The sequence below is a fragment of the Ochotona princeps genome, chromosome 13, assembly GCF_030435755.1.
Source record: "Ochotona princeps isolate mOchPri1 chromosome 13, mOchPri1.hap1, whole genome shotgun sequence".
Lineage (NCBI taxonomy): Eukaryota > Metazoa > Chordata > Mammalia > Lagomorpha > Ochotonidae > Ochotona > Ochotona princeps.
The window spans coordinates 47,007,925-47,025,496 of record NC_080844.1 but is presented as its reverse complement, the minus strand read 5'-3'; the positions used below and the strand labels follow the sequence as shown (position 1 = coordinate 47,025,496).

General features: G+C 45.0%; 1 protein-coding gene across 3 annotated transcripts in view; it reads left to right on the top strand.

The window, feature by feature from the left end:
* Positions 1-1,735: 1,735 nt before the first annotated feature.
* OGA (O-GlcNAcase) overlaps positions 1,736-17,572 on the top strand; it is a 34,208-nt gene continuing 18,371 nt past the window's right edge. The window contains exons 1-5 of one of the 3 annotated variants that reach the window (XM_058671966.1): positions 1,736-1,864; positions 2,704-2,826; positions 7,162-7,213; positions 7,654-7,751; positions 12,773-12,903. In XM_058671966.1, coding sequence (XP_058527949.1) covers positions 7,185-7,213; positions 7,654-7,751; positions 12,773-12,903 — 258 coding nt within the window. In that variant the 5' untranslated portion in view covers positions 1,736-1,864; positions 2,704-2,826; positions 7,162-7,184. Of the gene's footprint in view, positions 1,865-2,222; positions 2,827-7,161; positions 7,214-7,653; positions 7,752-12,772; positions 12,904-17,572 lie in introns of those variants that run through there. The other 2 variants (XM_058671965.1, XM_058671964.1) reach the window with 2 other exon arrangements.

Below are 17,572 nucleotides of genomic sequence, written 5' to 3'. Positions count from 1 at the left end.
GTCAGAACACTCTTCTCTTGCCTTTCGCTAGCGCCTGCTCCAGCCCTCCGTTGCAGATTTGTTCTTATGCTAAATGTTGGTTTCTTCAGTTCAGATCTGAGCTGTTTCTCCAAATCACCCCTAACGCCATGGTTTAAACACCATCTGTGGGCACCACTGTTGTGGCACGATAAGGCTGTCACTGCAATGCCACATCTCATCTATGCACTGATGTGATGCCTGTTTTTTTTTTTTACTTCTGATCCAGCTGACTGCTAATTTGCCTGGGAAAGTAGCAGAGGATGACCCATAGGGGAGACCCAGCTTTGGCCTAGTCCAACCCCTGTCCCAGCTGTTGTGTCCATTGGGGAGAGAACAAGCAAATGGAAGGTTTCTCCCTCTCTTACTTTGCTTTCTAAAGAAATTATTTTTTAAGTTATAAAATCCATCTGTATGGAGAGGTTCCAAAGTTTATACTCCCAAGAACTCTCCTCTGAGCTCCAACACTACCATCTGACACCTTCATGAGGACTTGGAACACTCAGCATATTACTGATGTTTAGGTGCTGGAGTTGTGGCACAGTGCGTTAAGCCACTGCTACTGACAGTGCCTCTTGTATCAGTTCCAGTGATTTATTTCTTCCAACTGGAATCTAAATTCTGAGGCAAGAGCCCCATAAACATTATCTTGAGCCTATTTAGCCGTGATTGCTACTGTAGCTACAGGTGGGAGGTGATGTGGGGAGAAAATGTGTAACAGCTGTGTGGTTGGAACTACTCTTCAAGTTTGAGAAGCCAAGATCTGAACAGGGACACTGTGTGACTGCCCATTTGAAGGCAGTGTAAGATGTGACGCAGAAAAATGTCCTAGAACTAAGGACAGCTCCTAACTCCCACAGAACCAAATATCCAGGGAAGCTGTGTAAAGCCCTCGACGATCATTGCAGGAGGTCCCTTAACAAGGTGTTTCCTCTGTTCTTGTTTAGGCAGCACATCATACAAAAAATTGGAATATTCTAGGGAAGATTAACCGCTCCTGCACAAGGGTGACTCATTTGTGAAATGTTCCATTAAAAAAAACAACAAAAGGAGAGGCAGCGGTCTGAGCCACAAGTGGGGCTGCCAGGAGAGGAGTCACCCCCCAAACTTACATATAGAGCCTCCATAATCCAAACTAGAGGGAGACGCCCAGGCCATGTTTAATCACAAACTGAGACCTGTCCAGACGTGTTTGTCAGCTCCTGCCTTCTGCGGGGGCCACCCCGGCTGCTGCAGGCATATGCGGAGGGAGTCAAGAGGTGGAAGACTTATTGTCTGTCTCTCAAAACGTGAAATAATAAAGATGTTACTGAACTTAGTGTAAAATGTATTATAACACGGAGCTGTGGGAACATACACCAAGCCCTTGTAGGACTGGGAAGTGTCCCCAGGTCACGTGGCTCACGCTGAAGCTCAATCCATGAATCTTGTGGCCCCTCAGACTTCGTCCATTTTACTTCCAAACCTGCCTTTTGCCCCTATCCGCCACCCTGCTCCCGGTCTCACCAAGACTGGTGATCCAGCTGAAAAGAGAAGTCGCAGCCACTACCTGGGCTCCGAGGAGATAGTCACCATCTCCCCTGGACGCCCCTACACCGGGCCACGCCTCATGCAAAGCACTGTGAGCTCATAGAGGCCCCACAGCCCAATCAGGGTTGGCGGACTTAAGAAATGTGCAGAGGATTGAATTTTAAAGAGGGATTAGCACCAGCGCTAGGGTAGGGAGGGGTGGGTAAGAGAAAATGACTGAAGGAAGAGGGGTGAGCTGAGCTGTTTAGAATGGTGCCTTCACAGAACCGAGCCCAGGCCGGGGAGATGTAAAGACAAGAAACTGCACTGAAACTAGGTCAGCTCCTTCCTCTTTAAGAACCAGAGACTTCTTTTCCGCGCCTGCGCATTGAGGAGTAAACACCTCTTTTTTTTCCATTAACACCCCCTCTCTCCCAATTGCCCGTACCGGCCACAGCCTCCTCCCATACTCCCCTTCTTCGGGTAGAATAATGGTCCGTCCCAAGGTGCCTGGCTGGTTGTGGAGGGTGGCAAGCACAAGTGGTATGCTCCACTACCTGCCTTTTCTCGTGCGTTTCTCGTTTCTCTATCTTATATCCCCCCTACAAAAGCGGCTTAATGGGTTGACCTCGAAAGAGGAGGGGGAGCAGGGTTGAGAGGACCGGTCTGATCCGGTCTGTGGCGCAGGCGCAGTGCGGATAAACAGGAAGCGGGCGGTAGAGGCCGGAGAGGAGCCGCCGGGGCCAGGAGAGCAAACAGTGGAGGGGTTGAGACTGTCGGGAGGGCACACGGGGGGCTAACGGAGGACCAAGACGAGCCTTGGCTTTTTGCTTCCAGGGAACAAGAGCTTGCCGCCTCGCTGTCTGCTGAGGCTTCCGGCTCCCTTGCTTAGGCGGAGGCTCCGGCTGACAAAGGGCTCGCGCTGGTGCCGCCGCCCTTCTCATCCGGGCACTCGGGCCCCTGCGGAGCGAGGGGGAGGGGAAGCGCGGCGGGGGCGCGCGCTCGGCGCCGAGGGGCCCTTGGCGGGGCTGCGGGGCTGCAGCCCAACCGACGGAGGCCCGAGAGGACCCGCCGAGGTGGCGGCGGCCGGGGGCAGGAGGATGGTGCAAAAGGACAGCCAGGCGACGCTGGAAGAGCGAGAGAGCGAGCTCAGCTCCAACCCTGCCGCCTCCGCAGGGACGTCGCTGGAGCCGCCGGCAGCTCCAGCCCCTGGAGAAGACAGCCCAGCCGGGGCCGGGGCAGCGGCGGGGGCAGGGGCGGCCGCAGGGGCTCGGAGGTTCCTGTGTGGCGTGGTGGAAGGTGAGCGCCCCGCCCCGCCCTGCCACTAACCCCTTAGCTCCTGGGGAGGGGAGGTGGAGGGCTGGCGGTACTTCCGGGGCCTCCAAAAGGCTGGAATGTTTCTTAGGACTGAAATTGGGTGCGGGTTGAAACGAGGGGAGCCTGCGTTGCGGGTTGAGTTTCTCCCCCTCCTCCTCCACCTCGTTCTTAAATCGGCGTCGAATTCCCCTCTGGCTGCTCACCAGCACGACTCCACCCGCCTTGGGCTGGGAGCCAGGCCGACTTCCCCGGGGGGTGCTAAGCTCCGGGTGGCACCTCTTTGTATCTTGGGATCTTATTCAACAGGGTTTTTTTTTTCTTTTTTGCGCTCGTGTTAAAAAAAAAAACAAAACGGGTGGTATGGTTGTGTCCGCACGCACTCGCGCTTGTGCTTGGGAAGGGAAGAGCGCACCGTCCACTGGTGTGAGGTTCCTCTCCAAGGAGGGTTTGGTTTTGGATCAGGGCTGGGCAGCCCTGTCCAGAGAAGGTGGGTTTACACCTGGAGACTCCAGTCTCCTAGTCACGGGGATTTGCCCTCGAGGGATGAAGCTGTGACTTTAAGAATCCTAGGCGTCTGAGACGCGAAATTTGAATTGAATGACGTAAACACTCTTACCTAACCTTCTCCTCCCTTTTGATTAACCTGATGGACTTTTTTTGAGTAGTGAGGGAAATTATCAAATTGAACCACAGTGTGTGAATAACAATGGGGGATATTGTGCCCTGCTTTCCACGGAAGCCGCCTTGTGTATTGAATGTTTTGTTCTCAAGGTTGTCTTTTTTCATTTGTTGTTAATCTCTACTGGTAGGTAAGGGCGTGGATAAGAATGCAGAAGTTTGTATGGAAAGCGAAACAGGGTTGCTTTCTTGAAAAACAACAATAGCTTTTCCAGTATTGTCACCAATTTTTTTTTTTAAATGGGTAGTTACCTCGGTATTTTATGCAGAGTTCAATAGTTGGGGAAAACAGATGAGTTTAGGAATGGAAAGCTGTGTTTTGCTAAAATCAGTGTTTATAGTTTCATAGTGTCTGTGGTCTCAATACAGGAAAAGTTTAGAAAAACGATGTGTTTTGTTACGAAGCCTTTCTTTTTAAAGATATTAAATTTATTTTTATTGGGAAGTCAGATACACAGAGAAGAGAGAGAGGAAGATTTTCCATCCGATGATTCACTCCCCAAGTGACTGCTACAGCTTGAGCTGCGCAATCAGAAGGCAGGAGTCAGGAGCTTTTTCCCACGCGGGTGCAGGGTCCCAAAGCTTTGGGCCATTCTTGACTACTTTCCCAGGACACAAGCAGGGAGCTGGATGGGAAGCGGAGCAGCCAGGACACAACTGGGGGTCGTAATGGGATCCTGGATTTAGTTGTTAGTTGCTAGGTCCTAGGTATAACGTGTTGAAGTGGAGAAGGGGAAGGAATGCTTGGTACCAGCACATCAAAGCTGCACCCTGGAGTGAGTCTAAGGAGATTTGTGGTCTCTTAGGTTCTCAGGAGATGATTCATAATGGTTCAGTTTATTGTGTTCTGAAAGTAATAAAAGCGGACTGTTAACTGTGTTGAAGAACCGAGTTGTTCTTCTATTTTAGTTCTCCCTTTGTATGTGTTCCTGGTAACTGAACCAAAACCGAGGTGTTTTCCTGGAGGAGTGGGATGTTACAGTACTTCCTGTTGGCACCATTCCTAAAGTGAAACAGAACAGGAAATACTGAAGTTACTGCCAGGCCTTCTCATCCTTTTTCCCTAGCAGCCCTTTGTTGGTTTTAACTCCTGCATTAGCATCACTACTTTTTCCTTAACCTGCTGGTCACCCAGAACCACCAAAGGAGCAGTCAGGGGTTCTAAAGACACTTGAATGTAGCCAGACACTTGGAAAGTTTTCTTTTTTTATATTGGTACAACTCTAAAAGATTGCTTAATGCCTACTTAAGAGAAAAATGATAATGCTACATGCTAAGTTAAAGGTCTGTAAGTTTTGTCTAATTAAGCATACTTCAGGGATTGATGTGGCTTTAAACCAGGAGTCGGGATCTTCCTCCAGGTCTCCCATGTGGGTGCAGGGTCCCAAGGCTTTGGGCAGTCCTCCACTGCTTTCCCAGGAAGCTGAGCTGCCGGACTAGAACTGGCATAATATGGCATCCTGGCCGTTGGCAAGCCGTTTCTAGGCGAGGACTTAAGCCCCTGGCCCATAAAATACATCTTTAAAACAATTTTTAACTGTTTTAAGGTCACCAGTAAGAGTGTAACATTGAATTGTCAGTATTGAAAGTGTTAACAGTGAAAAAAAAAGTGTTACAATTTTTATACATGATACAATGAAATTTATGTGCATAGCTTTTGTAGTGCTTGTTTAGGAAATATTTCTGAGGGGAGCATAAGTATTTTGATATAAAATTTTTATTAACTACCATCATGCTACCTCTGAAAATATGCCTTCTCTCTTCCTAATGGTTAGACTGACAGGTGGAAAGAACAGTTGACAAGTGGTGATGTGTATGGTGCAGCTATGATTAGCACACTAAAGAGCTCTAAATACAATTAGGTCCTGAGTCTGCAAGTTTGTTTCCTGCAGTGGATACTCTGGGGCATCCCAGTCTTACATTCTCATGTGTTCAAGCCTTGCTCTGGAATTAAAATATTTGCATTTGCTACCACTGGCACTGAGATTATAGTTTCAGCTTTTTTTTTTTTTTTAACTTCCTACAAACCAGTGTAAAGTTTATTTTTTATGCTTTGTAATAAGGTAAGATTATTTAAAGCTAATTTTTTTTTGAAGATTTACTTATTTTTATTGGAAAGGCAGATATACACAGAGGAGGAGAGACAGAGAGGAAGATGTTCCGTCCAATGATTCACTCCCCCAAGTGAGCCGCAACTGGCCGTTCCGAAGCCAGAAGCCAGAAACTTCTTCCGGGTCTCCCACATGGGTGCAGAGTCCCATGGCTTTGGGCCATCCTCTACTGCTTTCCTAGGCCACAAGCAGGGAGCTGGATGGGAAGTGGAGCTACTGGGACTAGAACCGGCGCCCAAATGGGATCCCGGGATGTTCAAGGCGAGGACTTTAGCTGCTAGGCCATGGCGCTGGGCCCAAAGCTAATAAATTTTTATTTAATGAGTTCCCCATGTTGCAATTTCTTCCAGTGTACATTCTCTTCATTTACTTCCATCTTCAACCTTTTGAAAACTGATGCTTCATTCATGGTTTTCTTGAATTCTTATTTCTTACTGTTAATCTTCATTTGTCAAAAAACACCTCCTACAATCTGGTAAACAGTTTCAAGCAATGTACTCAGGTCTTTAGAGACAGTGGGTTCCATTGATTCTTAAGGTCAAACATCCTTGCATAATCAGTTGTTACTCCTAAGCCATCACTTGAAAACACCTGTGGCCAGAATTGAGCCCATCTGAAGCCAGAAGCTTCTCCGGGGTATCCTAGGGTCCCGAGGCTTTGGGGGTATCCTCAACTACCTTCCCAAGTCGCAGGCAGGGAGCTTCCCAAGTCACAGGATGGGGAGTGGAACAACTGGGACACGAATCAGCGCCCATGTGGGCCCTGGCACAGGTAGGAGTAATAGCCACTAGAACACTACCCTGCCCTTCCCCCCCCCTTTTTTTTTTTAAAGATTTATTTTATTTTTATTACAAAGTCAGATATACTGAGAGGAGGAGAGATAGAGAGGAAGTGGAGCTGCCGGAATTAGAACCAGCGGCCATATGGGATCAAGGCGAGGACCTTAGCCACTAGGCCACGCTGCCAAGCCCCCCCCCCCCTTTTTTTTTTTAAGATTTATTTATTTTTGTTGAAAAGTCAGAGAGAAGGACAGGCAGATTTGTAGAGAAAGTTATTTTAAAGGCAGAATTAAAAGGCCTAGTGGCTAAAGTCCTCTCCTTGAACATGCCAGTTCTGATCCTGGCAGCTGCACTTCCCATCCAGCTCCCTGCTTGTGGCCTGGGAAAGCAGTCAAGGACGGCCCAAGGCCTTGGGACCCTGCACCCGCGTGGGAGACCTGGAAGAAAAGTTCCTGGTTCCTGGCTTCGGATTGGCGCAGCACCGTCCGTTGCAGCCACTTGGGGAGTGAATCATTGGACGGAAGGATCTTTGTCTCTGTCTCTCCTCCTCTCTGTATATGTGACTTGGCAATAAAATCTTAAAAAAGAAAGAAAAGAAACCGTCATGTTTTACTATGTGTCCTTCAGACTTTGGTGTCTCATACTTTCTTTAATGTGCTTGAATTATATCTTGTAACATGCTTTTGTTAAAAAAAAACCTTTAATACATGCTTTTAACTTAAATAATTTCATTTCTACTTTGAATCTAGGATTTTATGGAAGACCTTGGGTTATGGAACAGAGGAAAGAACTCTTCAGAAGGTAAATTTTTACTATTTGAAGCAGGGGACTTTCTAAAGATTTCCGCATTTGTTGAAAGCCAGAGTTAGAGAAATTTGTTCACTCCTTAAATAGGACTACACAGGCCGCAGTTGAGCCAGCTCTCCTCCTGAGCTTCTGACATGAGTGCTGTCCCCCATTCTCTGCTGCCCTGCTGGGCACATCAGCAGGGTGCTGGATTGAAAGTGGAGCAGACAAGACTGGCGCCTAGATAGATGTTGCTGCTACAGGCAGCAGTTTTACCCACTAACCATAGTTCTATCCTCAATGTTTAATTAATTGTTTCATATGTCTGATTACAAAAAGGTCAAGAGGTGCTGTACTAGGCTTTTCATAACTGAAGTAGAGATGCTTCAAGAAAAGGGGAAAATTGACACGCTATAAATGTTGCCTGTTTATATGTGATTTTCTTTTCCTTTAAGGCTGCAGAAATGGGAATTAAATACCTACTTATATGCCCCAAAAGATGACTACAAACATAGAATGTTTTGGCGAGAAATGTATTCAGTAGAAGAAGCTGGTAATCTTTTTCTTTTAATCTATAAATCTCATAATATCTGAAAAAGACTGATGTATTTTACGTGTAGTTGTAAGAATCATAGTAAGCATTTTATTTTTACTTTCTTAGGTGTTTTCTTTTTTGGTCAGGTAGCTGTTTAGGTTGTGTAAGTCAGTGTAGTTGAAAGAGCAGTGCTAACAAGGTCATGGCCACAAATGTTACTTGAGGGTTTGCCATCTAACTCTCCATGGTCATAGACGGGGTTTTCTGCCAGTTGTCTAGTCAGGTGGGCCACTGAACAAAGAGGTACTAAAACTCAGCTAGATCTGTGGCGTGGGGAGTGAAACACTTGCTGTGATTGCAGATTTTAAGAGACAACGTAAATGCAAGGAGTTTATGATGGACAAAATATCAGCATCTTAAAGACAAGATCATTCTGAATGGTTTTTCCTTCCATCTCAGGCCCTGTTGCCACTTGGTTATGAGCACTGTGGCTGACACTGTCTAAGACAAAAGACCTCAGTCTGATCTAGTGAAGTGGATAACCGTAGCAGAGTATTGTTGCTGTGTGTATTCTTAGGTAGAGTTAGGTCCACAATTGCTTAGGAAGTTAGTGCCTGATAAACACTTTAGTGGCTGTTAGAGAGGTGGTGCTGCTCTTTGAGGATGTAAATAGATGAGGAAGCCTTTTTTTCTTTTGCCTTAAGTAGTATACACCTTTAACTAGAAAGATGGGTTACGGAGCCCGGTTGAGGCAGCAAGTTTGTGCCGTTATAATTGTTTTCCTGTGCTTGTAATGAATGCAATGTGATCAGTAATCAGTGAAGTCAAGTGATTATTGAGATGCCAGTGGGAGTTATGAGTTATGTGTATGCAGTAGTAGTAGTAAGTAGTGTTTAATATATTTAGGAAAATTACTATTTTTTTTTAAAGATTTATTTATTTTTTATTACAAAGTTAGATGTACATAGAGAAGGAGAGACAGGGAGAAAGATCTTCCATCCACCAGTTAACTCCCCAGGTGGTCACAATAGCCGGAACTAAGCTGATCAGGAGCCAGAAGCTTGGAGCTTCTTCCCAGTCTCCCATTGTCAGTGCAGGATCCCAGGCTTTGAGCCATCCTCAACTACTTTCCCAGGTCACAAGCTGGGAGCTGGATGGAAAGCAAAGCATCTGGGACATCCATCCAATGATTCACTCCCCAAGTGACCACAATGGCTGAGGCTGAGTCAATCCATAAGCCAGGAGCCTGGAGCTTCTTCCAGGTCTCCCATGTGGGTGCAGGGTCCCAAGGCCTTAGGCCATCCTCGAGTGCTTTCCTAGGCCACAAGCAGGGACCTGGATGGGAAGTGGAGCTACTGGGATTAGACCTGGCGTCCACATGGGATCCTGGCATGTGCAATGCGAGGACTTTAGCTGCTAAGCCACTGCGCTGGGCCCCAGATTTATTTATTTTTATTGGAAAGGCAGATATATAGGGAGGAGGAGAGACAGAGAGGAAGACCTTCTGTCTGTTGATTGATTCCTTAAGCAGCTGCAGTGGCTGGTACTACACAGATCTGAAGTCAGGAGCTCTTCTGGGTCTCCTATGTGGGTGAAGGGTCCCAAGGCCATGGGCCGTGCTCAACTGCTTTCCCAGGCCACAAGCAGGGAGCTGGATGGGAAGCAGGGCTGGTGGGGTTAGAACCGGTGCCCATATGGGATCCTGGTGTGTTCAAGCACATTAGCTGCTAGTCTGTCGTGCTAAGCCCCGAGACTTTTTTTTTAGTTAATTAATTTTTATGACGTAGTTTCATAGGCTCTGGCATTCCTCTAGCGCCCTTCCCAAACCTTCCCCTGCGTATTGCATTCCTCCAAATTGTTACAGTAGTACAGTTCATAACTAGTCATGGTTCCTTCATTGCGGGCATGGACTATGTGGAGAGTCCAGCTTCTTATTGTCCAGATAAATTCAACAGTTTCATTGGGAGACCATCCTTGGTCTGAAAGTAGAGCTGGCAGAATATAGTCTCCTCCAATGAGATGTCACTACACAACTTCAACAACAGGAAGAAACATTGAAATGAACAACATCTTCATGTTAATTGACATGGTATTGAGTGACCAATATGTTAGAAAATGCAAGTTCTTAACCACATCCTGTAACTACTTCCTTGACATCTCAATTTTAGTATATACACAACTGGCTGCTATAAACCTTTTTTTTTCCTCCCAAGTTAACATGTTTCTGAGTTTTCACAGGAACAGTGAAAGGATCAACATTAACATCCATCATATATAACAGCTGAGTACAAACTTAATATCAAAGTTTCTATGTAGTTACATCTTGTTTAGCATTAACAGTCATAAATTGATAAAGGTTTTTTGGGAGGAGAATCTTAAGCCACAATTTAAACTTTGCAGTATATAGTGATTAAGCATGGTTTTACAGAACTTTGCATTTTAACAGTTGAAGAATAGAAAAGTTTTAGGCAGGTGAGCAGGGAAATCTCCAACAACCTAGTGAGTGAGGAAGAATTTAACTCTACTTCCTACCTAGTAAAGTCCGGGAGAAGCAAATAGGGAGCCTGACCAGTAAGTACAGGCTGAGCGATTATAGGCTAGTTGGCCTTTTCCCTGGCTGTTCCAGACTTTATATAAAATCAGTGTCTCTCTCTTGTCTATCTGAAAAGCATAATGGGAAGCCTGATCAGTAAGGTACAAGCTGAGTGATTATCAACTAGCTAACCTTTATTAGTCTCTGTCTGTCTGAACTAATTTTGGGGCTCACAAACAACCCTGATGGTTGGTGTAAGAGAGAGCTGGGAGCCAATGCTGGAACTAGATAAGGACCAGAGAAAGCTCCTCTTCAGAGTCCAGAAGGAAATTTACAATCCTTTTTATCTCTGAATGTCACCCAGGGCTCCTGACTGTAGTTCCAATGTCAGCAGACCCTATGAGAGGGTTTTGGGCTGCTGGCATCCCGTGTGGAAAATCCAATAGGAAATGACTGACCTAGGCCTTCAGGGGCCAAGTGATCCCTGTGATCTCCTTGGCAGTCAGGATACGGTTCTCTGTGTCCATACTGACAATCCTCGGTGAAGTATCCATTGCTTCTGTGGTGAAAGCACCTGGGAGGCCTCCGGGAGTCTTCAGGACTAGGATACAGACCTCCTCTTATCCTCTTGTTCCACACTGAGATCCCCTCCTGCTCTGTACACACAACCTCCTTTTTTTTTTTTTTTTTTTTTTTAAAGATTTATTTTATTTTTATTACAAAGTCAGATATATTGAGAGGAGGAGAGACAGAGAGGAAGTGGAGCCGCCGGGATTAGAACCAGGGGCCACATGGGATCAAGGCGGGAACCTTAGCCACCAGGCCACGCCGCCAAGCCCCACAACCTCCTTTTAAGAGGGTGTCAGGGTTGTTCTTGGATCCCACCACAAATATGTTTCCCCTGTAGAAGGTGGAACCCCCAGTGGAACTGCCTCTTAAGAACTGAAAAACTAAATTTGTTTAATATTCCTCTTGTTACACTATAGGTTAGGAGTGCAGAGAAAATCTCCACCTTCTTCTTAAAGGCCTTATACATTAGAAAAACCATGGACTTCTCTTTTTTAATATTGATTTATATTTATTGGAAAGGCAGATTTGGAGAGAAGGAAAGAAAAAAAATCTTTCATCTACCAATTGATTGACTTCACAAATGGTTGCAGTGGCTGGAGCTGAGCCAATCTGAAGCCAGGAGTTGGGAGCTTCTTCTAGGTCTACCACATGGGTGCAGGATCCCATGGCTCTGAATAATCATCTGTCGCTTTCTAGGCCACAAACTAGGAGCTGAATGGGAAATGGAGCTGCTGAGATTGGAAATGGAGCAGTTGGGATATGAGCTGGCACCCAAATGGGATGCCATGCTTGGAAGTGGAGGATTAACCAGTTAAGCCATTGTGCCAGCTCCAGCATATATGCCTTTCAAATGCTATGGAAATTGATGGTTTTATGTTCAGTAAGAGAATTGACAGTGTAACAGTTTTGAGAAAAGGCAATTAAAGGAAGATTATTATTATTTTAAATATTTATTTTTATTGGAAAGGAGGATATACAGAGAGGAGAGACAGAGAAGAAGATCTTCCGTCCGATGGTTCACTCCCCAAGTGGCAGCAATGGCTGGTGCTGCACCGATCCAGTGCCAGGAGCCAGGAGCTTCTTGTGGGTTTTCCACATGGGTGTAGGGTCCCAAAGCTTTGGGCCATCCTCGACTGCTTTCCCAGACCACAAGCAGGGAGCTGGATGGGAAACGGGGCCGCCAGAATTGGAACCGGCACCCACATGGGATCCCAGTGCGTGCAAGGAGAGGACTTCAACCACAACACTATCATGCTGGGCCTGGAAAAAAAGTTATTGACTTTTCCCCCACCATACCCCCACAAAAAAGAAAAAAAGAATGAAAAAATGCTTGGCTTTTCTTTTTTATTTATTTTCTAATTTAATTTTTTTTTCAAAAGATTTATTTTTATTGGAAAGTCAGATTTATAGAGACAGAAATATCTTCCATCTGCTAGTTCACTCTCCAAATGGCCACAGTGGCTAGAGCAGGAGACCTCCTGTGGGTCTGCACCAGGATACAGGGTCCCAGTGCGTGGGCTGCTTTCTGGTGTTTTCCCAGGCCACAGACAGGGAGCTCAATAGGAAGTGGAGCAATCAGGACACAAACTGGCACTGGCACCCATGTGGGATCCTGGCACATGTGAGGCGAGGACTTTAGCCGTTGGGCTACCATGCCTGGCCCACAAAATAATTGGAAATGAAGAAGGGCCTCTTATTTTCAGTTGGTATAAATTGATCAAAAATGCAAAGATTACAGTTCTTTTTCTATTGCCATGACATTAAATTATTTCAGGCTTGTGTCATTTTGTATGGCCTGTTGTCATATGAAACATGACAATTTTGTCAGATATAAAATACTTTTCCTTTCTTGTAAGTTGGAGGAAATGATCTCTTCAGTTGAAAAGTAAGTATTAGTTTTTTGCTGCTTTCTAAAACCATGAACTTTGTTCTTTAGAGCAACTTATGACTCTCATCTCTGCTGCCCGGGAATATGAGATCGAGTTCATCTACGCTATCTCACCTGGATTAGACATCACCTTTTCCAACCCCAAAGAAGTCTCTACACTAAAGCGCAAACTGGACCAGGTAATTCCCTTTAAATGATTTTTTTCTCACAACTGTATTTGGAAATAGGTCTTCCTGAGTTGCTTTTTTGATGTTAAAGGAAATCGATTTTATAGTGTTTCTGTGGGAATTTTTTTTAATGCTTCTGGTAGAGGATGTCAGAAGTAAGGCAGGAGCTTTACCACAAGAATAGGGCTTTTTAAACTTTATTTTTCTTTTCTTTTTTTTTTATACATTTTATTATTATTCTTATTATTTTATAGTACAGTTTCGTATTCCTTTATCCCCTCCCCAGTTCCCTCCCCCCCATTCCTCTATATCATTACTAACATATAGTTCTTCATACTCAGTCATATGTCCATCATTGCAGGCCTGGACAATGGCAAAGAGTCCAGAATCCTATTGTCAAGATTTAGTAAACAGTTTCATTGTAAGTCCATCTTTGTCTGGAAGCAGAAATGTATACCACACTACATCCTCACATCTGAACGTAGTCTCCATTTCACAGCTACTGTACATCCCCTTAAATGAAAAGTCATGTTTCAAAATCAACAATAGAAAGAAAAGAGGAAATTTACAATGCCATGAAGTTAAATGACATGTTACTAGATATGACAGTCTCCATTACACAACTACTGTACATCCCCTTAAATGAAAAGTCACAATAAAAATCAACAAATAGAAATTTACAATGCCTGAAGTTAAATGACATGTTACTAGATATGACAGTCTCCATTACACAGCTACTATACATCCCCTTAAATGAAGAGCGACAAAACAAAATCAACAACAGGAAGAAAAAAGAAATTAACAACACCAAGAAGTTAAATAACATGCTATTAAATGACTAATGTGTAGCTGAAGAAATGAAAATCAAGAACCTTCTTGAAGAAAATGATTCTACCGTATGACATACGAGTCATTGAATGATTTAATCCGAAGGAAGTGTTTTGAAGAGATGAAACTAACAGAGAATAACAAAACCCATGTGATATAGTTTCCGCTAATCTTTGTTGAAGTGTGTCTCCTCCAGACAATAAGCAGATGGGTTTTGTTTTTTAATCAAGTATACTACTCTACGATGTTTGATTAAGCTTAAGCCATTTACATTCAGAGTTTAATATACATGGGTGTTACGTTGGTCCTGTCATTTTAGGAATGGGTTGTTCATTGGTTTAGTCTTCTGTTGTCATTTTACTGGGTTGTTCTTCCCATTTGCCTTTGGTTTTGGTAGGTGCTATTCCTCTTCTCTGCCAAGAGAACATCTTGAAGTATCATTTGTAGGACAGGTTTGGAAGAGGCAAATTCTTTTAGCTTTTCTTTACTGTGGAAGAATTTTATTTCATTTTCAAAGACAAAAGAAAGCTTTGCTGGATATGTTATCCTGGGCCGAAAATTTTTTTCTTTTAGAATCTGGAATATGTCACTCCATTCTCTTCTTACCTGTAGAGTTTCCTGTGAGAGATCTCCTGTGAGCTTAATTGGCTTTCCTTTATATGTCAATTGATTTTTTTTCACGTGCACATTTAAGGATATTTTCCTTATGTTCAATTGAAGAGAGCTTGATGGTCATATGTCATGGTGAAGATTGCTTTTGGTCAAGCCTGTTGGGAGTTCTGTGCCCCTCCTGGATGTTGTTTCCCAATTCTTCCTCTAGATTAGGGAAATTTTCCTTTATTATTTCATTAAATACACTTGCAAACTCAGCTTCTCTTTCTGCACCTTCTGGGACTCCCATAACTCTTAGATTTGGCCTCTTAATAGTGTCTTTCAATTCTTGAATACTTTTTTCGGCCTGATCCAGCTCTGCTTCCAGCTTTTTGTTTGCTTCCCCCTGGTGACAGGAAATACCTTCCAATTCTGAGATTCTTTCTTCTGCTTGCTTCATTCTATTTTGGAGACTCTCCACTGTACTCTTAATTTGCTCTACTGTGTTCTTAATTTCTGATATACCAGCCTTGATTTGCTTTATTGCTTCCTTAAATTCTTTGAACTCTTGCATGAGCTTCTCATTGTTGATCAGAATCTTTAAAATGAGTCTTATGGATTCTGTGTGCCCCATTGTCTCGATGTCTTCCTCAGTTAACTCTGAGATTGGCAGAGGGTTTTGCTCCCTTGCAGGAGAGTTTTCAGCAATATTCATTGTGCCTTTGTCTCTTCTTTTGCTGTTGGTCATTGTACTTCTGGTTAGCAGAGTCTTCTCCTTTTGGCAGGTTTCTAAGCTGTGTCACTCACAGGTCTACAATGCAATTTTACTTATTGCGGTTGGTACACAACTTTTCTTGCAGCCACTTGTGCCACAACCTCCAGCGAGTTTCAGGTCTGGGTTCTTATGTCAGATTTCCACTGTGGTCTCCACAGCCCCAGCTCTTGGCTCACCACTCTCCACCTCCTGTGATACCGTGGTGAGGCTGCACTGTTGTCTCTGCAACCTTTCTCCCACTTCCGGTTGGAGCAGGTCCCAGGATTAGAGAGACACCAGGTGTCCTATATAATTAGGTTGTTGGTGGCGCTGATCTTGTCGGAACCTGTTGGACTTTAGGTCTGGTGCCACACGGACCTATTTTGACCCGTACGATGACCCAGTCAGTATTATTTTTCTGCTGGACCAGTGCAATCTCAGACCTCAGCAAGTTTTTGCGAGATTAGCACATGCGCAGTTCACTGTTGTCCGCTGCAGTCCCAAAGCTATTTGCTGCAGTGCCCAAAATGGCGCCTGCCGTACAACCACGAAGGTTCTTGATTTGCTGGCCGTCAGATCCAAGGGCTATCCCAGACCTGCCCTAAGTGGAATCCGTAGAATGCATGTCGTTGCAGTTCACCCCGACAGAAATGAGCTCACTCCCAGCTCAGCGCATGCTCAGTCTTCTCCCTCGCCCTTTCCTCCTTACGCAAAATGGCGCCCAATTCAGCTCTAGGGGGCTGACTGGACTGTGAAATCCACTCTGTTCTCGCACTGCCTGTCTGAGATCTGCTGCTGTGTCTCTGCTCCTGGTCAAATCAAACGGACCAGCAGAACGGACAGTTCTTTGGGTTCACCTCCCAAGCTCCCAGGGAAAGTCCCTTCCCACCTGGTTGCTGGTGGAGTTCCGGCTGCTGTGGAGTTCAGATCGCCGTGCTGGAATATCAGTCTCTGCAACACCACACTGTTGTGTCCGCTGCTTTCCTGTGTCTGTCAGTCTCCAGGTACCCCTCTGCTGTTGTTCTGTCCTTTCCTATTTTCTGAAATATGTCCTCTCTGCTTCATCCTGATTAAATGTTTTTCTGTCTGTATAAACGTGTCCTTACCCTATTCCGCCATCTTGATTCTCCTAAACTTTATTTTTCATAAAAGCTGCCTTCAAATTATTCTTAGAAGTGATGCTTAAATGCTGAACATGAGACTCTATTTTCAGAGATTTCGAAGAACCAGGAATCCAGTGTTGTGTGATAGACACTACATTTATTCTGTGATTTTTATTTTTAACTTAAAACTTTATTTTTATTTATTTTTTTGTTTTTAAAGAGTTATGTATTTATTTTTTATTACAAAGTCAGATATACAGAGAGGAGGAGATAGAGGAAGATCTGCCGTCCAATGATTCACTCCCCAAGTGAACGCAACGGCCGGTGCTGTGCCGATCCGAAGCCGGGAACCAGGAACCCTTCCTGGTCTCCCACACGGGTGCAGGGTCCCAAAGCTTTGGGCCATCCTCCACTGCTTTCCCAGGCCACAAGCAGGGAGCTGGATGGGAAGTGGGGCTGCTGGGATTGGAACTGGCGCCCATGTGGGATCCTGGAGTGTTCAAGGCAAGGACTTTAGCTGCTAGGCCACACCACCAGACCCTATTTATTTATTTGACAGTCTTAACATAATTAGGGTAAAAAAATTCAAGCACTACAGGAAGATGGGCAAGACAATTAGTTCCGTATTGTTTCCTTAATGTATCTGATGTAAAAGGGGATTTTAAGGGAGAAACCCCACCCAGTTACCCACCCACCCCAGGTCCCAGATGTGGGGCATGCTCCAAGGGTCTTGCTCAAGTGGTTTTGATAGTTCAACAGTTACGAATTGCTGCCGCTCTCACCACTCCAAGCACGATACAGTCGTTGTTGGAGAATCCACTGGTTGACATAGTCCATCTTAGAGTCTCTGTTTGCCCAGGTTTTTTGCCAACATATAGCTGAGGTGGTTGATTGACTTGTTCTGTCCTCTGTCTTTTGATGGATAGGGTTCTGAGATTCTATGTCTTTTTTTAAGCTTAAAAGTTTCTGGTGCTGTAGTAGTAGCTGAAGTACTTTGCTTGCATGTTCAGGGATTCTATCTCCACCTCCCTCGCAGCTTCCTGGTTGTGGCCAGCGAAAGCAGGTTAGGATGGCCCAAAGTCTTGGAGGACCTGGAAGAGGTTTCTGGCTCCTGGCTTTGGATTAGCTCAGCTCTGGCTGTTACAGTCATGTAGAGTTCATGTGGCCACATGCATCCATTGATTTACTTCCCAGGTAGCCACAATGGTCAGAACTGAGCCTGTCCAAAGCCAGGAGGAGCCAGGAGCTGCTTCCAGGACTCTGGTTTGGTTGTAGGGTCTCAAAGTTTTAGGCTGTCCTTGACTGCTTTCCCAGGCCACTAGCAGGGAGCTGGATGGGAAGCGGGGCCCGTATGGCATCCCAGCACATGCAAGGTGAGAACTTTAGCTACTAGGCTACAATGCCA